Source organism: Talpa europaea (assembly GCF_964194135.1).
Source record: "Talpa europaea genome assembly, chromosome: 3".
NCBI classification, from domain to species: Eukaryota; Metazoa; Chordata; class Mammalia; order Eulipotyphla; family Talpidae; genus Talpa; species Talpa europaea.
In genome coordinates, this window is record NC_140069.1 from 133,343,886 (window position 1) to 133,369,706 (window position 25,821).

Sequence of the window (25,821 nt, forward strand, 5' to 3'; positions counted from 1 at the left end):
TTAGGCCAGAGAGACAGCATGTACAGAAGCGAGAAGAGCTAGAAATAGAGAGGAAGAATGATGCAGGCTGGCCTGGGGTGAGGTGCTGAGGGCCCCTGGGAGCAGCTTGGGCCCTGGGGACTAACCTCCTTCCAGGCCTCTCAGACCTTTTATGGATCTGGGGGATGGAGTGAGGGGACCTCGACTCCTGAGGATTAGACGGCTTTGTGTTATACAAGGAATTAGCTTCTGTGGCCTGCTGACTTCTTAGTGCTTTTGTTTTCCTTTTCTTCATCCTATTCTGTGGCTGGTCACCGTTTCTTGGCTTTTTTATTACATATGGTGTGACCAGGGGCTGAAGAACATTCGTAGGGCTTGTGTCAGAAGCCACAGCAGAGTCCTGGCTTGCCTGGCCACACACTTGCCTGGAGCCATGGGGTATCTAGAAAAAATACTAATGCCTGGGCCTCCTTCCAGAGGTTCGGGCTTCATCAAGCTCTGGCAAATTGATTTTAAGTTCCTCAAGTAGATTAGGTGATTCCAAGGAATAATTTTGTTGATTGTTAGGTGTGATAATGGCATTGTGGTTAGGTAAGAAAATGGCTGTGTTTTTAGAGAAGCATACTGAAGTATGTAAGGGTGAGATGACATCATGTCTGGAATGTGCTTTAAAACACTTCAGCAAAGAAAAAAAGGGGGTTGGGGGGCAATTATGATAATGGATGGTCAGTGTATGGGAGGGACCATTCTCTGTTTTTACTGTTTCCAAATTTTTAGATCAAAAGGTTTTTTTATTAATTTTATTTTTATTTAAAAGCTCCCCAGATGAGTCTAATGTGCAGCTAAGGTTTAGAGCCAGAAGTTTCAGAGACTAAATTTGGATCCCACATCCTGGATCAACTTGAATTTTGGACTTTGGATAACCCAAGGCTGCACTTACAGGATAAGTTCCCATGAGTAATCAGGACCCTACCCTCTTGGGGAATGAGATGGGCGCAAAAAAGAAATGAGACCTGGGTCTGGAATCTGGATTCAGAGTCGATAATGAGGCAGCCTGTCTCTCCCGCTGCATGAGCTCAATATCGCCCAGCCCTAAAGGCTGTTGTGCCCCATTCTGGGTGCATCGCCTGCCAGCACTCCCTCAGGCCTCTTGGCCACCAGGGAAATCAACGGCAACGGCATTGTAGCGTGTGCCAAGGCAGAGTCCTGACTTCCTCCGTGTTTAGTACTTTATCAAGTGGGATTTTGTTAAAGCTGGGGGGCCAGGGCGCCCCCCCTTCCTAGAAGTCCACATGCTTGCAGCTCGGTATGTATGTGAGGACCTTTCTGTGTCCTCTGTGCCTATTCCAACTCCCAAGCAGTATTTTGGGGCAAAGAGCAGTTTGCTGCAGCCAAACTACATGGAGCTCTGGAGCTTGGGCTAGAAGCTTCCATCTTCTAAGCAAGGTTGCAGGACACTAGCTTAGTAGTTCTCACTTAAGGGCAAGCTGCCGGCTCTTGACTGGTTCATAGCAAAGCACTGGGTGAGTGTGCAAGCTGCTGAGAAGCTCCCGACTGCCCCAGGTCACTCAGCACCCAGCGTGCTGCTACCAATAATGTTTCCTGTGACTGTAGGAGCCCTCCCTCCCTGGGGAAACCAAAGACAGTCCTTTCTGCAAGTGCCAGCTGGAGAGAGGTGCAGAGGTCGCCCCCTTCACTTCTATAGGTCGGCTGGAGTGTCTCCATATTCGCCTTAGAATCAGCCTGAGTCCTACTACTGCCTGGTGCCCACATCCAGAATTCCGACCTCAGCCCAGTCACAGAACAAGCAGCTTCAGAGGCACAAACATGTGCAGACGGACGCCACGTGGCCTGCCCCACATTTCCTCCCAGGCTGTTCAGATGGGCAGAAGCTTCCCCTCCCCCTGTGATGCTTTTCCCCGTAGGTACCTTCCATTCCCACTAGACTCGTAATGGCTTCCACCACTGGACTGAGCTCTTTAAGAGTCAGGGCCGAGTCTTCCCTCTCCCAGGTTCTCTGGCACCTGGCACAGTGCAAGCAACTGCTGGTTCTAAGTCAGCATCCCGGTGACTGAGCAGACCAGTGAAGGGCTGTGGCAGGGAGTGATGCTGGGCCAAGGGTCAAAAACCTAATGTTTATAAAAGTCATTTCTCATTCATTTGGGCTTATGAAGCTAAACTGTGGAGTGACCTTGGGCCCTGCCTGAGCTGACTTGTAGAGTAGCCTCACGCACAGGTCTCCGGCTGGGTATGGCTAGAGAGAAGCTTGCTCTATGGTTTTCTAACCCCTTTCCTTTGGACCAAATGGTAGTCTCAGTGCCTCAGTTTCTCCTAATTACTGCGCATGGGCCCCTGGGCAGTCTTGTCTTCACTCTCTCTTAGGCTGGGACTCTGAGGAGGTGCCTGTCCTTGCACAGAAGGGTCTGCCTTGTTTTTCCAGGGCAGTCACTCAAATGATACTTGGCTAGCTTTCTTGGAAGTTACTCCTGACTGAGTGGAAACCTCAGGGGCCACTAATTCAGCTCAAGCAAAATTTTGTGCAGAAAATGCTTCCAGAGTTGGTGGCAGGCCTGTCCTGCCTTTCAGGGGCCAGTGTGATCACTGAGCCTATCCCTTCAGAGCAAAGGCGCTCATCCTGGCATGCCCTCGAGTCACCTGGTTGTGTTTTAAAATACCAGGGTCTTGTCCCACCACCAGAGATTCTGATGAATTCAATCAAGAATCTAAACATTGCTATCCTTTAACAACTTCCTCAGTGCTGGTAGAACATACTCGGGGCCAAGAACCTCCGTCTCCAGGAGTCTTATCTCGAAGGAGCTGTACTAGCACGTGGACATCCAGCTGCTGGTCCCCCTCCCCCCCCCCCCGGGAAGGAGAAAGAGCCCTACATGTGTGCCTCTTCTGGGCACCCTGGGCTGCCTTCCTTAGTTCTGAGGTACAACTCCCTGACTGATGGTGCAGCCGCCTTCTCCCAACACACACCCCACCTATAGCTTCCTAACCTCGGACAGGTGAGTGGAGAGGAGGTAGGTATCTAGGGACAGTGGTTCGATGTTTCGGAGGACAGTAGTGAAGGGGAACAATCCAGAGCTGTCTCTGTAACTTGCTGAGGGAGAATTTTTAGCATTCTAGCTCAAGGAATCCTCTCTGCGTCCATCCCACCAGCTCACAGTGGCAAGGCGAGGCCAGACACCAGTTGAAATCCCAGACAGCGTCCTAGCCTTTCTCTATATCTTGTCAGATATTTCGGGCTTTAAGTCCTTATTCGTGCTCTGCCTACTTGGCTGGCTGTTCTTGCACTTGAGCGGCTTGTTTGCCTGGACAGGTCCAAGCTGTCTGAGCCATCAGCAGCTGCACCTCCTCCCTCGCGCCTTCTGTCTGAGCCAACCTTGATTCACAGTAGTGCAGATGGCCCCAGCTTATCTAGCGACGTCTGCCACTCCCATCCTGGCCCTGCCCGCTTTCCCAGAGATGCAGGGGGTCCCGGCCTTGCCTGCAGGTCAGTCTGGGGCTAAGATGAAGCCCACTCTTCATCTCTCACTAAGAGCTCCAGTGTGTTCACCCAGGTGACGTGATAATTTTTTAAATCTGAACCACATAGGGCAGAAGGGTAAAGCAAGGAAGGTCTAAGTTCATAGGGTGCGGAGGACACTTTCCAGCCTATACCAGAGCCGGTCTGTTTCTGCAGATAGCCTTCGTTCCAGGCACTCAGCTCCCGAAGTCTTGCTGGGAGCTGAGAGAGACTCAGAGGCAGGTGTCAGAAATCACCTTTCCTTCTTTCCCCGCTTCCCTCTCTTGAACACGCAGCAACTTGTGCCAGCACTGCTCCTCAGTTTCTTAGTTCAAGGTGCTGAAAGGGGAGGCTCTCTCCCCACCATTGTAATCCATTAACTTCCATTCTCCTTGTCCCTCTTCAAGAGCAGGGAAGTGACAGATAATAAATGTGGGTGACCTTGTAATAGCGCTAGGACCTAACCCTGCCTTTCCCTGGGCCCACTCGTGGCCAAGCTGCCGACAAGGCACATCTAGCGGGTGTGGGTGTGCTGAACCAGCCCATGCCATACCCTGACAGCAGCCCGCAGCGAGAGGGAAGGTTGTGGCCACAGTCACCTGTGTAACTTCTGACGGGCCAGACCATGCGAATCCATTGGCTCATTCCAGTCTTATGGGAATGCCACTCGCCACCGCTACTGATATTGGAAAGAGTCACCCAAGGCTTACTTAGCTGTTACATACACTCTCAAGGTTTCTTCCCCTGCTAGAGAAAACTGACCCAGTCCTTGGCTGCCTGAACAGGGAGGAATATAATCTCCAAAGCCAACCCTTTTTATAAGGAAATGTTAGGATTGAGGTTTATTATCCACTGTGTACACCTGGGGTGTCTTCTGGATAAAGGTATTTTTAATCCTTGATAATGCTAAAAATATCTATATTGGCAGCCAAAGACCAATAGCACACTGATTACAGTAGACAGAGGCTGCCGACGAGGTCCCTGTTTCTCTGACTGTGGTGGGAAGCCCGTCATTTGGCGAGTTCGTGACCGTGAGCCCAGGTGGATGGGGTAGGATTAGGGACTTTATTCCAGCCAGATGTCATAGCTTCCTACAGCCTAGGGGTGTGGGGACCACTGTCTTCTGTCTGATTTGGTGAGTAAAGAAAGACCCTTTACCATAGTCAAGTACCTAGCAATTTCTTTATTTCGCTAAAGCCACATTGTATTTCTCACCAATGTGGCCAATGTCCTATCTTTCTGATGACCCTGCCCCCTGGGCTTCTCTCTAGCGTTGGTGTTGCTTTCTGTACCTGCCACAACCGTTGCTTAGCCATAGGAATCATCCATATTCGCCTGGACCCACTGTCTTGCTGATCCACATTTTAGTAACCTGCCTACTTTTGTTCTCAATCCACAAATTCTAATCAAAGAACTGCTGGACCCAGAGTGACCCACAGGCACAGTCCAGGATCTGGAGGGTGAGTCCCAGGGACTTAAACTGACAGTATTTGTTTTAACCCTGAAAGTCATCATCAAATGTACATTCAAAACTTTTAATCAGCAAAATTCTGCAGCAGATACATTGCTCTCTCTCCTCCACTCTAGTCACTAGGAGAACGGCCTTGGAGCTGCTGGGCACTATGTCTGATGAGGGCCGTTGCAGCCTTCCCCATCCTGCCACACCCCTGGTTGCATACGAGCAGTTCAGAGACTTGGGGACTGGCATAAGGAGGTTCTGCCCTCTGTGCTCACCATGGCACTGCCTATGAACCTGCCCTGAGAGGGAATACACAGGGTTGCCAGAGCTGCCTGCACCATTCATATTACCTGGGTGCCTGCCTGGTGCCGGGATGCCTGTCCCCACAGGGCGGCATGAGTGCAATATGTGTCACCCAGATTTTTCCGCTGTCTCAGTATGAGGCCACTCTCAGGCGCCATGTGCCGCATTCACGAAAGTCTTAGACAGGAGAGAGGGCCCTATTCTCCCTGCAGACTTCCTGCATCTCAGCTCCGAACTGAAAAACCCACCAGGTGACCCCAAGCGTGTGTCCCCCCCCCCACCACCACCACCATCACCACACTCGATTCCCCCTCCGTCCATGTCACACCAGCAGAGCTATAACCTTTCTTAGCACTCCGGCAGCAGCATCCATGGTGGCAAACTCTTTATCCTCCAGTTTATTTTGTAAACTGGAGTAATGAAGTCTGAACCAAAGCAAAAATGAAGTGCCCTTGTGCGGTTGACAGGCACAGCACAGCCAGGCTTGCTCAGGGTCGTTGAATGGTTCTAGGTGCTACTGACCTTCCTGGCCTCTGTGTGATGGGCAGGCCGGTGTCCACTGTGGGCCGAGCACATGGGCAAGGGGAGAGAAAGCTTTGCTGCTTTGCGCTGGCAGCTGAAAATGCTTCTCTGTCCAGCGGAGTCGCCGAGAGTGGGGGGCCACTGAAGCAGCACTCTAGGGAATCACCAGGGAGACCCCCCCCCCATCTCCTGCCAAGCTTAGCAAGCCCTGCCCATGTGCAGTTCTGAATCACGGCTCAGCACGGAGTACCTACCGCCCTACAGGAAAGTCCTGGGTGTCAGCAGGAGGCATCTGAGGAGAAATGAGCTGATGTTGGAAGGGGAGTGCCACTCAGTCATCTTTTAAGTAGAAAGGAAAAGGTCATCAGAGCTGTCAGGGATGTGGGGTGGATTATTGTTGATTCTGCCTTGCTGCGGCAAAGGGGCCAGCTCACCGGGGCCAGCACTGGGCACTGCCAACACCATCCAGCTGCTGACGGCCAAGCTCAAAGAAACGCATGCTCTGTGTACACAGATGGGGCTGCATGTCAGCAGGAGCCCATTTTTAGCCCTTGCCCAGGAAGGGCAGCCCGAGACACAGTAATTTAATTAAATTTGCCTCCCTCCATGGCCCACATATTTGAAGAGGTTTGGGGGAAATGAATTTGGCTGAGGAACATTACCCTGCCGCTCTGGCACTGCCCCAGAGCCCGAGCCGCAGTGCCATAAAGGGTCGCACCATCCTGAATACGGCCCAGGGCATCTGTCTGCACTGCAGGCTCTCTGGCCAAGCTGCCTGCCGGCACATCTGGCCAGGCAGCCTCTGGAAGCCATTCTATCTCCATCACAGGGAAGCCATCGAGGACAAAATAAGGGGACTCCCCCCCACCCCTCACCCCTGCTAGAGACCTATTGGCAGCATCTTCAGTAATAACTAGAACCACAGTATTCGCTTTCCCCACCTATTCCAGCATCTAAGAAGGGGGAGGGCAGAATGAGAAGACCCCCACCCCTCAGCTGACACCACAGCCTCGGTAACAACTATACCCCAATTTCAGCGTTAGCCCAATATCCCTATAATTCTGCCTTGGAAATGATCCCTAGTTCAGGATCTGAAATTGATTTCCCTATTCTTGCTTCCAAGGAACTTACTGCCATGCTTCACATTGCAAATGCTCATGAGGCTTTCTTTGGCCACTGTGCCTGAGCTTAACCCACATCCACTCTCCACAGCCCAAAGACCAACCCCTGCCGCCCCGCTAGCCAGCATTTCTCTTGCCTGAGTTCAGCTCCTCGGAGGCACCTAAGCTTTTACTTCCCCTGCCTCCCTCCTGCCCAGTGTTGGTCCTTTCATCTCTTCATTGCCCTCTAGCTTATCTCTGCCTCTTATGTCCTAGGTCAGCAGTAGCAGGCCTGCTAGAAAAGAGCAATCTCTTTGGTTATCTTCCTCTCTCCCCACCGAGAGCACAGCCTCCTGGCTGGCTAATCTCTCCTGCGTAATGATAGCAGCACCTCCGAGAGAAAGGGAATTTCTCTGGCACAGTTCGTCTCAACACCAGCAGAACACAGGCTGTTGCTCAGGAGTGGGAATCATTAGTCTGGCCATTATTGGAGGGGACTGGTCTCTAGGGGAGCCAGCAGAAATTACCGTGGCTTAATAGATGGAAACTCATTTGCTTGAAGCCCCCGCCCTCCTCTTTATTTCTCTGTATTCCCCACCTCCCGTCTCTTTCCAGCTTTGACGTTGAAAAGAGAGGTAACTCCACTGGATCCAAGATGGCAAATTTTTGCTAAATTAACTTGGTTAAACGAGATCCTGCTGAAAGCGGCCATTCTTTCAGAATGCTGCTATTGGGACCTCGCATGAAACCATCATGAAGGAGACAGATTCTAGTTAAGTACAGGTGATGAAATTATAGCCAGCCATGCTGTTTCCCAAGACAGGATTTACTGAGATGGGCGAAGAGGAGACATTTACTGGCTTTTTAGGCCCCTATTCTAGAACAGGCCTCTGGGTCGGCCTGGCTGGCTGAGCTTTCCCTGAGAGCACCTCCTGGCTTACACAGTCCCAAGGCAGCAAAGGGAGGTAGAAGCAAGACCCCAGCTTCTGTTTCTGCAGTGTTCTTCTTGCCCTTGAATGGACCTCTAGCATGATTTAGCCGCTGCAAGCCTTCCCTGCAAGGGGATAGGTGTTCTTTACCTGTCAGCTCTTCCCCTTTGCAGTGAAGGGGCAGGCAGGGTTAGCAGCGTTAAGCTTGCTGAGTACTAGGGCGAAAGGCGTTCCCCTTCTCTCCCTCCTTCCCTAGAAGCAAACTGGCAGGGATCACACCAGCTTGCAAACTCCAAGGGGCACTAATCACTCACTTCTACACAGGGGCCCCCTGGAGTCATGGGGCCTGGCTAGCAGTCAGTAGTACTGGTTGAGAATCCAGGGACCAGAGATTTTGGCCTTTGCATCACTATGGGATGCTAAGTCACAACTCGCTGGACTTCATTTTCCTCATCAGAAAATGAGGGGTCCAGCAAGATTGTCTTCATTAATTTGGAAGTCCCCTTCACTGTCTCCACATTCCCGAAGTTCAACTCCTGCTGGGCTGCGTGTCCACTGCCATCCCAAGGTCGGCCAGCCTTGGTAACACACCCACGATGTGAAAGTGCCCTCAGCTGACATGAGGCCAGTGATCAGAGATGTGAACTCTGGGAGAGGGGTTAAGGAAAGGGGGCGCGTCCCTGCAGGCACCATGGGCTGCCACAAGAAGAGCAGGGAATAGTCCAATTCCTCCAGCATCTTGTGTTCCTATTGCTCTGTGGTTTCAGGACTTCTTTCCTGACACACAACACACTCAGTAGTCGCAATCGCCCGCCACGTGAGAAACAAAATGCGCTGTGAACATACTTGGGCTCTCTCAGTCTTCCCGTGTGCCTCCAATTTCCTTCTCCCCGGTTCTAATTAAAAAAATTGTCTTCCCTTTCCTGGTTCCTATAGCAGTCTCTTCCTTGGCCCTCCTATCTTCCTCCAGCCTCATCTCCTTAAAAAGATGAATTAGAAGAATATGCTGTCATGTCAGAAGGAAGCCAATGTCAATTCACACAGGCAGACACTAATAGGATAAAGTATTATCCGACTTCTTTTAAGTCCAGAAATTAAGTCTTCTTGCAGTGGTAACAGAGTATAACTTGTGACCACTGCAGCTGGTAGGCTGCAGGAACAGGGGGATCGTTTCTGAGGCCTCAGCTCCATTTCTAGGCCTGAGCTGGGCCCTTGGGGAGGGGAGGGATGCCCTGAGCATGCCTACAAACCCAGCACGATCCAGGGAACTGCCTCTGTGGAGAGCTGCCTGTAACTATTCGGTTCACCTACGGCATAGAGTCTGAGTGGGAGATGTTCTCAGTGTGGTCTTAATGAACTTGGATGAGTGGGTAGGTAAAGGGAAGGCGCCAGGGTCTTGATGACTGAGAAGAAGTAGCCCGAGGCCAGGAAACCAAACTTTGCAGAGGGAACAGTCAGTGTGTGAAAGCTCTTCTCAGTCATCCTTGCTGACTCATTGAGCAGGTAGAGTGACTTATCTAGTGACTAAATCAGCACCAGCACAGACTCGGGAAACCAGGGTTGGGACCTTAAAGGAACTTGCGAGAGACTACAGATTAAGGACCTGCCTTGGAAAGGCAGGAGAACTGTCAGAACAAAGAGCCATCAACCTTCTAGACTGAAAGGATCTTGAGGGATGTCCTGGATCCTACCATGACAGACAGTTGTACTCGAATGGGGATTGTGGAGAGGAAAAACCTGCTATGAGAATCCATTGGCGGGCGCTTCTTACTAGTGTGGGTTTACGAAGGTGGGTGGGTGTTAAAAAACAAGTGGGTCAAGGACTCTTCCTTTGGTGCTTAGTAACTGATCTAAACTTGAACACTCACCCTAATGCTGCTCGCCAGTGCCCAGAATGAGTGGACCCGAAAGGCTCAGTACTGCTTAGTCCCTACCCCTGGCACTATAGCAGCTCTTAACGCTTCCCCCCGTAGGTTCAAAAATCTTAAGGGGAGAAGCTATGGAAGACAGCATCATCCGCTCGGAGGCTAACTTCCTTTGACAAGAGAGCCTCTCCCAAAGATACCATCCCCCACAGGCCTAGGCCTAATCTCCGACTCACCGCCCAGGTCCATGTGCACTGAACTCAAGTCATCATTATTTGTATGGGAAAAGACGATTTATATAACACCCTCCTCTGGGATAATACTCTTTGTGGATAACAGTGAGTTGCACCCTCTTCTCTCCCCCCATGACTATGCCTTAGAAGTGAGGGTACTGGTTTGGGGTGGGTCGGCAGGGTCAGGGGTAGATTATAACCCCAGGGTGGGCAGCTTGCCCCAAGCAGCGGACAGCTTCCGGCACAGGGCACGGGACTGCCGTGAGTGGGTGGTTTGGCCCAGTACTGACAGCAGCGCTGACATGGACCAGAGGATAAAACCTGTCATCATCCTAAAATCTAATTCTAGCCTCTCATTAGGAAACCAGAATGCATTCTTCCTTGGCTTCTCTTGGAAAGTTGATCTCCCTACTTTTCTTCTCCTCTCTTCCGTGCCATGAATTTCACAGAGACGGTCCTCCCCTGTCCAGCCAGCCCCTTGCTGACTAAGACAGAGAAATCTCCCTGGCTTCCTGCTTTAACTGCATTGCTGACCCGAGCCTGTGGCTCTGCCACACAACTCCGGTCTGCTCTCACTTGCTCACATGATGGTGCTTTTAAGTCTGCCATGTTCTTTCTCCAAGCCCCAGCAGCCCCCTCTCTGCTGCCTTCTCCTCGTGGTGCCGCTGCCCTTCTCACCCCCACCCCTCAGTGAGGCTTGTGGTAGGGTGATTTCATCACAAAATGTGTTTGATTGTGTCCTGACAGAGAAACAGAGTTAGGCAGAGAACATTCTAGGAAGCTTCCTACACTGGGGCTTCCTCGGTGGCTGTTCCTTGTCCCAGCCCCAGGCTCATGCACCACGGCCAGCGGGAGCCCCGCCTTTCCCTTCCTCTGGCTCACTGCAGGGAAAGGTAATCTATTCCTGGATTCAGAAAGGGCCTTGGGCCAGCTCTAGAGCAGGGTTAGGGGCAGTTTTTTCCTGGGAAGGAGTGACCAACCAGTCTTTCCCACAGTGCTTGGGCTTAGACATGGTGCTGCCCTGCTGCCCCTGACTTCCCGGGAGCCATCTTTCCTCTCTGGATTAGCTCACAAGGTGTGTTCTCTCTTTGGGTCCCGATGAGATTAAGAATACAAATGGTGATGGGGGGCCTCCCTGGTGGCGCAGACAGTTGAGCGCCGCACTGCCTCTGCAGTGTGGGTTCGATCCCGGCCGGCCGGCGAGAATCCCACCTGGCTCGGCAGACCTCTCCTGTCTCGCCCGCTGCTCCCCTCAGCAGTGTATTTCATCAGTCTGCCTGTTCTGTTTCCCCACTCTGTCTGTGGTAAATCCTCTCACCCTCCCGTGCATCTGATCTGGCCTATGCCCTGGTTCTTGTATAAATAAATAAATCTTTTAAAAAAAAATGGTGATGGGGCTGGCTGGTTGATCTGTATATACCCTTGTGTAATTCGTCAGAATAGGCAGTCTGTAAGACATATTTCAGTGCTCACCATACCTGAGGAAGTAGTGAGGTAGATATGAGCATTAGCTAATGTTATGTCCATTTTACAGATGAAGAAATGGAGTATTTGTTAAAAGTCACACATAGCTAGTAATTGATGGAACTGGGATTCAAACCAGGAAGACTGGCTCCACAGTCTCTGCTTGCCAGCATTATGCTGTATTGCTTTGCAGATATAGATACTTATCTCCTCTGGTTCCTGAAGCCTTTATCCCTGCTCCAAGGAGCACTTTACTTCATTTTAATTTAAAGCAAAGATGAAAACAACCTTAATCCACTGCCCAAACCATTATTCCCCTCTTGGGGAAAAGGGGTGCTTTCTGAATGGATGGAGACCAGGAAAGGTACTTCGGGCCAAAACTGCCTTGCAGTTTCGCTGAGGCAGGCTTTAGAAATGGCGTGAACAGTGCCTGCATTAGCCGATGGCGTGGAGTGCCGAGTGCCAGCAGAGGAGATAAAATCAGACATATGTTTGGATATAAGTGTTCTCTCTCTCTTTTTCCTCCTCTAATTTTAAGCCCCTGCTGCTTTGTTGTCATAAAATGTTAGAGCCTTAATTGTGGGCTCTGGCCCCCTGAGGAAGTAGCCTGGGCTGACTAAGGCCCATGTAGCCCTTTGCTAGTCTCTCTCTGTCTCCCCTGAATGAGGCCAGAGCTCTCTTCTATTAATGCCTCTGGCCTCTGGGCCACTTCCCCAACAACAGAAATTGTCTTTCAGACTCTGGGCTACACCTTTCCACCCAGCACCCAGCAAGTTGCTGGCCTCAATACATGTTAAACAGCCATGATGAAGCTAAAGTCTCTAGGCCTTAGGAGCTAGCCTTTCTACTCTACCTTCCTTGATAACAGGACGCAGCATTACACTGAAGAGCCAGAAAAAGCCCTGGAGCACCACAACCGCAGCATCGCACTTAGAGTGAAGGCTGGGGTGCTACAGTAGAAGGAGAGGCGTTAGGACTCCCATCCCGCCCCCATCCTCTCACTCTTGAGCTAAGTAAGCAGAAACCACGCCACTACGGAGCACTTGCTATATAAGTGCATTAAGGCCTCTGTCATGCGTCTACTCTGCAAAGCCACTGAGGTTGGAAGGAGGCCAGGCCACCTCTCGGCTGTGAACACCCTGCCACCCCTCCTTCGCCCTTTCCCAGCAGCCCTCTCCTCTGTGGGACCCTGCAGTTTCTGTCTGCCCTTGAGCTTAAGAACCAGAAGGCTCTGTGGTCTGGAGACTCCAGCTCCTTTGTGAGCACACACAGCCCTCGCTCGGGCCAGCTCAGGGGCCCCTGTGGTCAGAAACTGGAGAGGTTCTGGAGGGCAGTAAAGCTGTTTCTAAAGGAGGTTCAGCAGCTTTCAGAAGAAAACACAGAAAGATCTGTAGGCAGGTCCCATTTTCACTGCCCATTGGCCAGGAAAGAAATGGGTTCTTGACGGCCAGGAAGAGCCCGAGCGAGAAAGCACACTGGCCCTGGCAGGCAGGAGACCTGGGTTTCAGTCCCATCTCTTCTGCTAACTAGCAGTGTGACCTTGGTTATATCTTTTCATTTCTCTAGGGCTCAGTTTCCTTGATCATAAAATGTGAAAAGATTAGACTAAATGATTTTTCATGGCCTCTAAAAAATTCTATAATGAAAATTCTCTAACTCCATACAATCAGCAGCAGAGTCTTTCCCTCTACCGTGTTGCTATAACTACCCCCCTGAAGAGCTACCAGCCCATGTTCCATTCTCAGGTACACCCTACAGCTTGGCCAGGCCTGTGGATGAGTCACCAGCACAGCACTGAAGGTTGCCCTTCCGGTGCTCAGGGGACTCCTCTGAAAAGCACCCAGGTGCCTGCTGCAAAGAAGGATATACCCAACGTGAGGGCCAAGGGGGGGGGGGGTGCTACACCAAAGCTGAACCAGTGCCCGAGTTGAGGTGCAGGCTCTTTGGGGCAAAGGAACTACTTAAACCCAAGAGCCCTCTTCTCGGTCTCCCCCAACTCTTGAGGTTTCTTCTGGAAAGCACGTCTCCCTTCAGATTCCAAGACCTGAATATGCTCAGGCCCCAGGACCATATAAAGAAACTGTTCTTTGGATGCTTCCCCAGGAAGGTTTTAGGGCCATTTCCCTGCCTCTCTCCTTAGACCTTTGTTCAGACACATACCCTCTGTCATTCCAAAACTACTGCATAATTCCCTGACGGCCCAAGAGCTGTCAGAAAAGGAGGGGTGTTAGGAAATTGGCTCCCGCAAGCAGAGCAGCTACTTCCCCCACAATTGCCCCCGATTGTGTACCAGGGAAGCTGTTCTAGATAGCCTGAGTTGTGACTTGAGGCACTAGGAAAGGGAGTCATTTCTTGCTTTTTCAACTGGCCTCGCCAAGTCCCACCCTTTACTCTGCTGCAGTTTTTTGGTTTTTTTTCTCTTTACTGGGGGGAGGGTGCTAAGTGGCAGGCAGAGGGAACATGTCTTCAGAGCCTAGAAATGTGAGCGGCAGTTCCTAAGTGTATGGCCATGCATGCACAATGCCATAAACATTGATACCAAGAAATGATGTATATATCCCCAGGAGGATTAAGAATTGGCCCTTTCTTAGCTATTTCTTAGCCAACTGCTGCAAAGTGCTGCCTGCCTCTCTCCCTGTTCAGTGCCAGAAAGCTCACACCCACTCAGTCCCAATTCCCTGCATTAGTATAAATACTAGCGCTGAAGAGATGCAGGGTCCCTGTTCATGCAGCCGCCCTGGACGTCATTACTCGGTAAGCGTCAGGAGACAGACACCCACCACCACCCAGACATGTTTGACTATTTAGCACCCAGAGAACAGAAGCGACACTGCCTGCGGGAAATTTAAGCCAAACCACATTATTGCAGACCTCTTAAAACCAGGTCCCCAGGGTCCTTGGGTAAAGCTGGTGCTGCCTGACCAGTGGCTTCTGCTGAGGTGGCATTTAACTTCTGGCCAGGTCCCAGGAGCTGAGGCTGACCCATTTCCCCTGCTTTTCCAGGGCACAGGAAATTTGCTTCTACCCTCAGTAAAGCCAGGGGCGAACACACTTCGCTCGTGAAAGGTGCATGGGAATTGGGGTGCTTTTATTTAAGCTAAGGAAAGGTGGTTGACAGCGTTAGCATTTCCCCATCCTTCAGAAGTCATTTGCCATTTTGCCTTCCCCTCCCACCTAACCTCTCCCCTCTCCTCCGGTTCCCTCCCAGTCCCCCCCCCCCCCGTTTTATTAGGTAGAAATGACTTGGTCGATGCTTTTAAGAATCTATAATTTTCGGGTCTTATTCAATTTAACCCTTTGAATTAAAAAGTGAACAATATTTATTAAAATACAAAAATACACTTTTCTCACATTACAATCAGTGTGTTCTTTTGTAGGCATTCCCCCCCTCCCAGCCCACCCCCTTTCAAATCTGAACCCTTTATTTCCTTTTAAAGCTAAAATAAATGAAAGACGGTTACATCATTAAATGGACCAGAATAACAGAGATCTCTGCCTTTCCCACCCGCACACCCCCCCCCCTTCTCTCCCACCGCCACCTGAGGTGGGCCTGGGAGAGGGAAGCCTTCCCCCATTGTGCTCCATCCAACAGGACTCCGTGCAGACTCGCTCGCGTGTGCATGTGTAGCACTTTGGTTTTAACTGGATTTCACATCTTTTTTTGTGAACCATCCTAGTTGGGAAAGGCTCCATGACTTTAAATGAGCCTGTGCCCTTTTCGACTCTCCCTCTTCCTTCTCTGCTCGTGTGCTGCCCCCACCCCATCACCACAACCAGTTGACATCAGCTGTAATAATCCCTAATGAATCAGCATTTAGAATAGTCACCAAATCACAAGCATGAGAAAAGCTTCCACTCCCCCAAGCACCCCACTCTGAGTTCCTCCTCCCTCTCCACCTTAAACCAAACAAATCCTTTTTTAAAAAATCATAAAAAATGCCATCATTGTCTACAATCATGTGTCAGATGCCGGGAACAACAGGTGGATGAGGCACGATGCTAATTTATGGCCTCCTGCGAACACATTCTCTCTGCTGCTGCTCTCCCTTCCCACCCCCTCTGCTGCCGCACCCCCTTCAGGGGCACCTCCTTCTCACGGGAAACCCTGAATAGACACATGCCCTGCACAGAGTGGGTTAATCCCAACTGCAGGAATCTGGTGCAGTGTGAAAGCATTTGACTGAGAGCTACGCCAGCCCCTGCCTTCTCTGCTCCTTCCCGAAGCGCTGTCAGGCGGGGCACACGCGTGTCCCAGTGCACAAACCAAGGAAACCCGTGCACGGGGACAGGCAGCCCCTTTAAGGAGTCATTTGAATTTTGGTGGTTTTCCTATAGAGCACATCTTTATAGAGCTACCTTCTCCGTGGCCACTGAAGAAAAAAATAATTATTGCCTCTCAACATTTCAGCACAGTACAAATTCTTGGTGCTTTTTTTTTTGTATTTTTGTTAAATAAGATAAATCTGCAAAGACAGCTCTCAGCTTAAGAAAGGTGTCTAGAAATGGGTATTCCTGTAGCCTATGAAGCATCTGTTAAAAAAAAAAAAAAAAAAAAACAGACTCGCTCTGCCCCTCCCCACCCGCACCCTACCTCGTTAGGGACAATTGCTGTTCTAGTTTGTTGTATCTCAGCAGTTCCAACCTTATACCAGAAACCCCTCTGGCAGCATAACAAGTTGACTTGTGGCTCCTACCCCACCACATTCCCAAGGTGCCCCCCTCCCCCTTTAAATAGAACTTACAAGTTAGAAAATAGTTTTGTTTTGATTTTTGTTTTTAAATTTTAATATAATCTGTTTCTTTTACCAGCCCATAGATTTAATATATAAGCATATACAAGAAAAAGTCTCTCCCCACTCTGTACAAAAGTTGCTGTCTTTTTTTTTTTTTTTTTTGTGCATTCTATTGCATTTTGTAAGTTTCTGGGGGGAGGGGCGTCATATTTGAGTTTCCTGTACCTTGTCCTTGGTATGGGTCTGTATTATATAAGGTTCAGAGATAGTGGTGACTGTGGGGTGTAGAGAGTTCCCCAGGCTGTTTTCTGTCCAGTGGGCCCCATGTGCTGGTTTGTAGGTGTTGTAGTTAATATGGTCATGAATTGTGGGCAGCACTACTGCCCCCTCACCTGATACACCGGATGGAGCTGCTGTTGCCGCTGCGGAGGCCGCCGCTGGGATGTCTTCATCCACCTGGATAATCTCAACTGTCCGGGCGGCTGTGACTGTACTCCTCTGCTGGTGCCGCTTGCGAAGTTTGTAGAAGACAATCAACATGGCAGCAGCTAGCAGGGTCACTGCCACAAAGCAGCCAATGATGATCTTGGTGGTCTTCATGACTTCATCCAGGCTGGTCTGCATCTTGTCGTTGGTGTCTGTCGCGGGTACTGCCACCTGCTTGGGCACACGGGTGGTCTGAATGAGCACCGTGGTAGAGGTGGTGTACGCTGGCTGGTAACCAGTGGACGTGGTAGGGACAGGCTTGTACTTGCGTGTTGTGTCCTCGGGCGAGATCTCCGTGGTCTCCACTGTGACCGTGGTGAAGAAGCTGTAGTTGGAGGTGTTGAGCTCGGCCGTGCTCACGTTGAGGTAGGCCGAGGCGTTGGAGTTGCCTGCCACGTTGGTCACCATGCACGTGTACACCCCCGTGTCCGAGGGCAGCACATGGGAGAAGTTCAAGGTGCCGTCGTTGAGAACCGAGATCCGAGGATGGCGGGAGGCGTGGCTGAGCACTGTCCCATTGGGCAGCAACCACTTCACAGAGGACATAGGGGGAGTCCGACACTTAAGTTCTGCCATCCGACCCTCGGAAATATTGAGGTCCCGAGGTGCATCCATAATGAAGGGGGCAGAGCACTGGAAGGAGGTCTGGTCCACCTCCACCAGGTAGCGGCCTCGCATGTGCAGGGGAGCATGACAGCGGCCACAGCAGGTGGAATTGGTGGGTATATACTCCCGAAGCCACCAGGCTAGCCACAGAATGTCACAATCGCAGTTCCAAGGATTGTGGTGTAGGTGCAACTCCACCAGGTACCTCAGTGGGGTGAAGAGGTCATGGGGCAGCGAAGAGAGGTTATTGTGGGCCAGGTTGAGCTCCACGAGGGAGGCCAGCCCATCAAAAGCATTCCGCTCGATCAAGCTGACCTGTGAGTTCATGACCCAAAGCTTCTTCAGAGAGCTGAGGCCATGGAAAGAGCCGGGTCTGATCTCAGGGAAGTGGTTCCCTGACATCTCCAGTTCCTCCAGGCCCACCAGGGGGGTGAGATTGGGCATATCTTTAATGTTGCACATGCCCAAGTTCAGGTACTTGAGGTTGAACAGTCCCTCAAAAGCTCCCTCAGAGATGTACTCCAGCTTCTTGAGCTCCCCCAAGTCCAGGCGCATGAGGGAGGGCACGCGGTTGAAGGCATAGGAGGGGATGCTTTCTATGGGGTTGTTGCGAAGCCAGAGCTCCCGCAGCTTGGACAGGTACTCAAAGGCCCCGCTGGGGATGACTGTCAGCCAGTTGTCGAAGAGCTCCAGGGTGTTGAGGCTGGCCAGGCCGTTGAAGGCCCCCACCTCGATCTGCCGGATGGAGTTCCTGCCCAGCTGCAGGACCTCCAGGTGGTGGAGGTGTCGGAAGGTATCGGCCTGGATCATCTGGATGTTGTTTTCCATGAGGTTGAGGTACCGGGTGTTGGAGGGAATGCCCTGAGGGACCTCGGAGAGGCCCCGGCGGGTGCACACCACCTTGCTGAACTGGTTACTGCAGGAGCAGACCGACGGGCAGTTCTGGGGCCCGGCTGAGGCGGCAGCAGTGATGGCTGCACACAGAATCCACACTTGCGCCGTGAGGTAGACGACGGGGAGCAGGACGGCATTCCAGGTGTGGTGCACAGTTACCTGCCACAAGAGCTTCATGGTGTGGCACGTTCATAATTCACCATCGCCTGGGATTTTGGCTCGGAAAGGAGAACCAGCCCTACCCCGGCTTAAGTGAGCTAGGAGCTCCTCTTTCCATCTGGAGAAGGAGGTGGGGAGCGGGCGATTAGAGAGACGGAGCGGATCGGCCGGGGAAGATCAAGCGAAACTGCAGCGCGGCCCCCCGGCTCCCAGCCCCCCGCCAGGCCAGCCCTCGCCGAGCCGAGACGGGCTCCCCCCTCGCGACCACCCCCACCCAGTTCTTCGCCGTCACCTACCTCGGAAGGAAGGAGAGCGCTGGCGTGGTGTCCTCAGGCGTTCTCCGCGGGAGCTGGCCACCTCGTTCCCATTCTTACTTCTTAGTTTTAATTAACAAAAGGGGGGAAGTAGAGGGGGCGGGGAGGGCAGGGGGAGGGGAGGGGAGGGGTGGGGGAGACAAAATGGCTTCTAGTAAATGCGGAGCCGGCGACGGCGGAGCCGCGGAGTTGAGGCGCGCCGGGGAGAGCCGAGGCCCGCGGGCTATGCGGGCGCAGGCCCCCCCCTCGGCCCGAGCAGCGGCGCCCCCGGCGCTTCGCGGCTTTGTCCTTGGCCCCCGGCGCGGGCTGGCGGCAGCCGGGCGGGGAGCCGCTTCATCGCCGGCGGGGGCCCCCGGCCCGCGCCCCGGCCGCCACCCGGCGGGGAGTGGGGGGCGCCGCCGGCTCCAGGCCGCGCCGGCCGCGCTGCCCGTCTCCTGGCGGCGGCCGCTCCGGCCGGGGCCGCGACGCAGCCGTGCGCCCGCGGGGCGGCGAGAGTTAAGAGGCGGCGTCGGCGGCGCCTCGGCCCCCCCCGGGCACACACCCCCTTCGCCGCTCGCCGCTCCGCGCGGGGGTGAAAACGACAAAAACTGGGCAGAGTTTCCCGGGGCGCCGGCGGCCGGCGCGGGCGGCTGGGATCCGGCCGGCCCCCCGAGGGGCGGCGGCGTGGGGGCGGCGCCGGGACCCGGTCCCCCGGCCCGCGACGCCCGGGGTCGCGCCGGCTCCGCGGGCCCCTTCCGGGCGGCCGGGGGCGGGCGGGGGGCGGGCGGCGGCCGGGCCCCGGGCCCCCCGCGGGCTCCGGCGCGGGGCGCAGGGGGCGCGCTCGCGGCTCCGGCCCGCGGCGCCCTCAGCGGCGGCGCTGCCCGCGGGCGGCGGCGGCGTGAGCGGCGGGGGTCGCGGCGGCGGGCAGCGCGCCGGGGCCCGGGAACATGGTCCGCGCGGGCTAGCGGCGGCGGCTGCGGCGGGGCCCCTGCGCGCGGCGCGCACCGTCTCCTCCTCGCGCCGGGCTCGCGGTGGTGCAGGCGGCAGCCGCGCAGACTGCTCTCTCATCCTTTTGTCCTTCAGTCAGAACGTGAATGTACTGCTGACGCATACTGTTCTGGGCGCAGATTAGCGTGATGCGGAGCTCCTCGGTGCGAGCCGCGCTCCCCCTCCGCGCCTGCCCTCGAGGGGTTAACGCCGGCCCGCGCCCGCGCCCCGCGCGCCGCGCCTCCGTCCCACTTCCTCCCTCGGCCCCCCTTCCTTCCTCCTTCCTTCCTCCTTCCTCACCCCCTCCCCCCCGCCCCAGGCCGCTTCCTCCCCGCCCCCTCCGGCCTGGCGGAGCGGGCCGGGCCGCGGGCGCGGAGCCGGGGTGCGCGTCAAGCGAGGGGCGCGCGGAGTCGCGGGCGGCCGCAGCTATTTTGGTCGGGTCGGAGGGAGCCGCCGGCGGCCGCTGATAGGCTGGGGCGGGCGCGGGGCTGCGGCGGGAGAGACCGCGCCGGCCGGTCCCCGCCTCCGCCCCCGCCCGGCCGCCCGCCCCGCACCGCGCCGCACCCGGGCGCGCGGCCCCTCGGGCGCGGGGGGCTCGGGGGGCGCGGCGGCCCGCGGCGGGTGCTGCGGTGGGGCGGCCTCCCGTCCCGACCGCGTCACCCGCACCCCCAGGCTGCTGACGGGGCGCCCGGCCCGGGCAGCGCGCGCGGAGTTCGGCTCGGCGCGGCGCGGCGGGGGTGCGGGGGTGGCCCGGGCGGCTCGCGACCCGGAGCCCGAGAGCCTGGGCCCCGCGCCCAGACGCTGTGCCCCTGCCCCCGCCCTCGCCGGCGGCCTCCCCTCCGGGGCTGGAAATGCTGGTTTTCTTAATGAGGGTTTGCGGGGGCGGCCGTGGAAGGAAAAAGCCCGAGCGCGGGGAGCTGGGGGCTGACCACCTGGGACAGCACCGCGGCCGGCGGGCGGGATCGGGGCGAAGTCCCAGAACCCGCGGCACGCCCGGTCCATTCACGGCGCGGAGCCGCAGCCGCGCGTCTGCGGGCGGCCGCGCTGGCCTGTCCCCTCCCGCTGCCGGGAGCCGCGGGGGGCGGGGTGCGGAACCCGCCGCGGCGCTGGGACTCCCGGAGAAGAGCTGCGCAGCTCCTACCCCGGCTTCTGGTTCGATCGGGGCATCTGACCAGCCCGGCGTAGGAGACTAGCACCGGCTCTGTCTTTCCCTGCCCCTTTCTCTGCCTCGTGGGGTGGGGACGTCTGTGGCGAAACCAGGGGAGCTGGCCTGGAAGAACGTGGCATCACTTTTGTACCCCTGCTCTTCTAGGGCGCCCCCGGGCTCCCCTCCCTCCCGCGCCCACCCTGGCGAGCTCGCCTGACAGAGCCACCCTCGTTACCTGCACGTGGGCTTTTGCTCAGCAAGAGGAGATCCGCGGTTTCTTAGCATGGTGAATGCTAACCACACCCATGTCCCCGAATTTCTGCTGCCCAGTAACCTGACCCTCCTTTAAACGTGCCAGGAAATTCTCGAAGTCCTAGAAACAGGCAGTCCTAGAAACAGGTGGGCTGGCTTCCCCTTTATTTCCCAAGACCTTTTTATACTGCATCTGCAGTCAAGAGATGATAACATTCATAGTCAGTGTTGCCTCGGGCCACGTCGGAAGTGGTGGAGCCGGGGTTTGAACCCTGGCAGAGCACAGATGTCTAGGAACACAGGCGTGAGAGAGATTCCCCAGAGTTTTGGCCCAGCCCATGAGGACGCCTTCCATGAGGATTCCTTTCATTCACCGCAGCAGTCACTTACTTACCGGGATGTTTCTCTACTAGGTGCTCTCCACTGTGCTAAGAATAGACTGATGGCGCCTCTGCATAGAGCCTATCTACCTATTTATATGTGTGTGTGTTGTTGTTTAATCTTTGTTTACCCAGTGAAGTGATTGCCACAGTTGTCTCCATTTTATCCATGAAAGTACAGAGCGGAGGCAGGCAAATAACACGCTCAAGGTTATACACCCAGAAAGCCACCGAGCCAGCATTTCACTCCAGTCTTCAAACCCGAGCCCAGTGTTTTCATCACTGTGACAAAAACATCTAATGTGTCTACTCCGCATGGAGTAAGTGGGGGAGGGAGAGACTATTAAAAAGTTCAGTGCAGGGTATAGGAGAGAGAAATAGAATGAAGGGTAGGAGGGGAGGGACTGGGAAAATAGATCCTTTATTTAACTTTTTTCACTGACAATGACTAATCAAGAGAAAGAATAAGACAGAAATGGAGGTGTCAAACTCTGATACTAGGGTTTAGTTCCATCTGGGCTCTTCAGAGGCTTTTTTGCTTTCCTGTCTAAATCCCCATTGGCACATTCTCAGCTCCTAGCTGTATACTACTGGCTTATAGACCAGGACCTATGGAGGAGGATCAGAAACTTGCTGATGAGAGTTCCTCTCCTTCCTGCAGCTGGCATGGAACAGGTAGAGTGGCAGCACAGCCCTGGGCCGATCTGATTGGCACTCTGGAGTACAGTTGCCCTTCCTTCCCCAGGCAAAAGAGGGGCTGTGCCTGGCCTGGTTTCCTGCCAGTTAGGCAAACTTGGGCCCCATCTGTTCAGCTCCAGGCCTAGCAAATGAAAGATGCTGCCCCCATAGTGTGTGGTGGGTAGAAGGGTGGGCTGCCTTGGATCAAGCCGGCACTTAGTAATGAGGTTGTCTTACGGTAAATATTTATGACAGACGCCCATGATGGTGGATATCCAAGCCCCTGAGAGCCCATGGTGCTCTGGATGGGGCTGCTTTGCCCTCACTCGGCCAGCTGGGGCTGAGAGAGCACTGTAAAAGCTACAAGCTGAACTGAGGATGCTGGGTCTGTCACAGCACACAATCTTTGTGAACTGAAAGTGGCACAGAGCCTCTAATCCCATAGCCCTAGCATCTTCTAGCCGTGGTCTGTTACTCCTCATGGCCCTGGCTCTCACTGCTTCCTCACTGCTTTTAGCGTGGCGCCACCGCGGAATAAAAAGAGAAGAGGAGGGCTTAAACTTTTGAGAGGAAGAGAAGGAGGAAACGCTGGCTTGAGAGTGTTTTCAGTGGCAGTTTCACACAGAGAGACTGCTGTGATAAAGCCAGCGAGAGCTGAGAAGGCAGCCAGTGACAGGGCAAGGCCTGTGTCAGCAGCTTGGTATCTGCATGGAGATTCGGATACTGAGTTCTCATCCCCTTTCTGCCACTGATTACACATGTGACAAATCTTCAAACAGCTCCAAGTCTTGGTTTGTTCCAAATCTTGTTTTTTTTTTTCACTTACAAACTTAAGGAAGTGGACTAGAAAGTTCCTTCCAGCTCTTGTAGTCCATGATTCCCGCCCTGTCTCAGATATGTAGCTCTGTGAAGAAGGTTGATCCTTAGGGATCGTAGCCAAGTCCTGGAAATGAGCCACAAAGTAGAAGAGAATGCTTCCTTCAGTTTAATCTAGAAACCCACAGTGCCAGAGCAGAGCAGATCAGACTGTGTTTTCTCAGCTACTCAAAAGACTCATAGATCACAAAATGTTCAAGCTAAAAGGGCCCTCAGAGATCATCTAGACTTAACCCCTCATTTTGCAAATGTCACTAATAAAGTTCAGAAGGCCATAGAGACCTAAAGTCACATGACTAAATGATAGCAGAGTCTGTCCCTGCTGAGCTCAGCCCCTTAGTCAAGATGGCAGTGTGTGGTAATGGCCATTTAAACCTGGGACTCGAGGATACATTCCCAAATGCTAATCTTCTGTAGTTTTACATACAGGTGTTACCACTATACTGGGATAAAGATGGGTTTTAAGAGAGCTGGTCTGCTCTTCTGAGCGCCTTTGGACCCTTCACAGGACGTGAAAGAAATCATCACCCATGGAACTTGACTCTAAGACCCAGAACTGGCCCCCCAAAAAATTGTTGGGTTCCGGCCAAAGTCAGGCTAGTAGACCACTCCCCACCCTGACTTGCTTCCCTGAGGCATTATCCTGAGCAGCCACTAGGTGTCCATAATGCCTCATAGGGTTGACCAAGAGTGAGCAGGGTACTATCTTGCCTCCTTTTGGGTTTGGGGGCCCTTAAGTTAGGTCCGTCAGTGGCAGGAAGATCACATACTTCCTGCTCCCAGTGCTGCTGGGCTGCCGAACCCCACCTTTTTCTATTTTCATACTGTGCTGCCATTCACACCAAGAACAGAACAAGAGCAAAGGAAAACAAAGGGCTTTGGGATAGGAGTGAAGAATAAGAAAAATAGTGTGGAAATTACCATCCACAAGGTAAGACATCAGTTGATTGGTGAATCAGTGGTGACAAAACAGTATAAGAAATGGTCTGTATGGAAATAGTCACCTCCAACACAGGGCAGTAAACACCTTGTGTGCGTGCGCACCCCCTCCAGGGTCAGCTAGTTGTGAAGTTTCTGTTTAGTGGATAAAGTCACTATTGCAGAAATGAGTAAGGTTCATTTTCTTGCCTGTGATCGTGCAGTGAGGCTGTGGCCAGGCCATTACTACCCACAGTCATGAAGGGAATGAATGTTACTCCTTGAGCCCAATGATTCAAGGTGATACTGCTGTTCTAGAATTACTCACTCTTCTGAGTGCCCTCAGAATCTACTGTTCTTTTCCCTAAGAACTCTGCTCTTTAAGGAAGTCAGAAGGAAGCAGACAAAAAAAGCACTCTCCCTGCAGGTCCCATCCAGAGCAATTTCCAAAAACCTCAGCAAAGAAAAGATAAGATGCTTAATAAGAAAGGCAAAGAGCTATAGAATGGGAGAGCCTTTCTGCTCCCCTAAGGCTAGATCCCTGAGGTTGTTAATGTCTTTGTGGGCTGGGACCTGAGTGAGGGGAGAAACCTTCCAAGTGCTCTGCTGGCTTCTCTTTGTGAATCGTCAGCCTGGAGCCAGATCTAGCCACAATCACCAGGATGAACAAACAGACCAGAGCGGTCTAGCCCAACTGGAGATGTTTACCTCTGCCCCACTGCAGGCCCTATGGTTTAGCCTTCTCTTTAATCATCTTCATATAACAGTAACAATAATGATGTGAATAGCAACATTTATTGATCGGCATTGCGTTCTTACACATCTTTAATCCTCATGCCAGCCAGCTTTGTGAGGTGGTACCATTCAATGTCCCCTTCTGCACATGAATTTAAGAAGCTTTCTTAGGATCACTGAAACTAGAAAGTAACTGCATTCATTTCTGGATGGCCATCATGACAAATAACCACTTATTTGAAAGCATGAGACATGTATGCCCTCACACTTCTGGGGACTCACAGTGCAACCTCCGGCAAGGCCACACTCCTCCCCAGGGGCCTGGGGGAGAATCTGCATCTCGCCTTTTGCCTTATCCAGTTGTGGTGGCTGTCGGCATCCCTTGACTGGTGGCTGCATCCTTCATCCCAGCCTTTACCGGGGTGTGGCCACCTCTTCTGTTTCCCTCTTTATGACTTGTAAGGACACTTGTGGCTGGATAATCTCATCAAAGGAGCCATAATTTAATTAAATCAGCTAAAATCCTTTTTCCAAAGAGGGTAACATTCATAGATCTGGAGACTGGGACATGGAACTTGACTCTAAGACCCAGAACTAGCCCCCCCCCAAAAAAAATTGTTGGGTTCCTGCCAATGTCAGGCTAGACCACTCCCCACCCTGACTTTCTGGGACTTATTCAGCTCAGTGCAGATTCCTCTCAGATGTGTCTGGCACCCATATCCTAAACAGACCACCCCAGTCTCTTCCTCCCTTGAGTGGGAGGGGCAAGAAGGGTACATTTGACATCCACTGGTAGACCCCCCCTCTGCCTGTGCTATGAGGTGGAGAGACCAGTATGAGCTCAACAGCCACTGGCCTGTCCCCCGGGAACAGGATGTCAGCTCAGCTCTGAGGAAACACCACATGGGTCAGGTGCAGGCTGAAAAGACAAACTCTAGAAAAATCTGCCTCCTGTTTTTTCTTTTTTGCATCTTTCATGATAATTTGATCTTTCTTTATGTGACCTCTAGATTTTACTCCAAAGATCTTGCAACATTTAAGCACCTCACCCTAGTATTAGAAGTACCTCTTGTCATTGCTACAAAATTTAATTCAACGGTCCTAAGTCACAGAAATGTTGTACTTCCTACTAATTGGATAATAAGGAATACTCCAAGCTTAGAACCCTAGCAGATACAAATGTGGGACAGAGGGTAAATGGTTTTTCAAGTCTCAAACTTAAATGCATTTCTTAATCAGGGGTAGTGCCTGCAGTTAACCTTTTAACAGACAAGCACTATATATATATATATATATATATATATATATATAT

The 25,821-nt window shown here is 53.1% G+C and overlaps 2 protein-coding genes across 2 annotated transcripts in view; one reads left to right on the forward strand and one right to left on the reverse strand.

Moving 5' to 3' along the window:
* Positions 1–25,821, forward strand: part of SND1 (staphylococcal nuclease and tudor domain containing 1) — a gene marked incomplete at its 3' end in the record, with an annotated part of 403,529 nt that overhangs the window by 328,060 nt on the left and 49,648 nt on the right. The window lies entirely within an intron of this gene.
* Positions 16,111–18,261, reverse strand: LRRC4 (leucine rich repeat containing 4; the record flags this gene model as incomplete). The annotated part of the gene is made up of 1 exon (XM_084230831.1): positions 16,111–18,261. The coding sequence occupies one exon, from the start codon at positions 18,259–18,261 to the stop codon at positions 16,303–16,305; it is 1,959 nt and encodes a 652-aa protein (XP_084086957.1). The 3' UTR covers positions 16,111–16,302.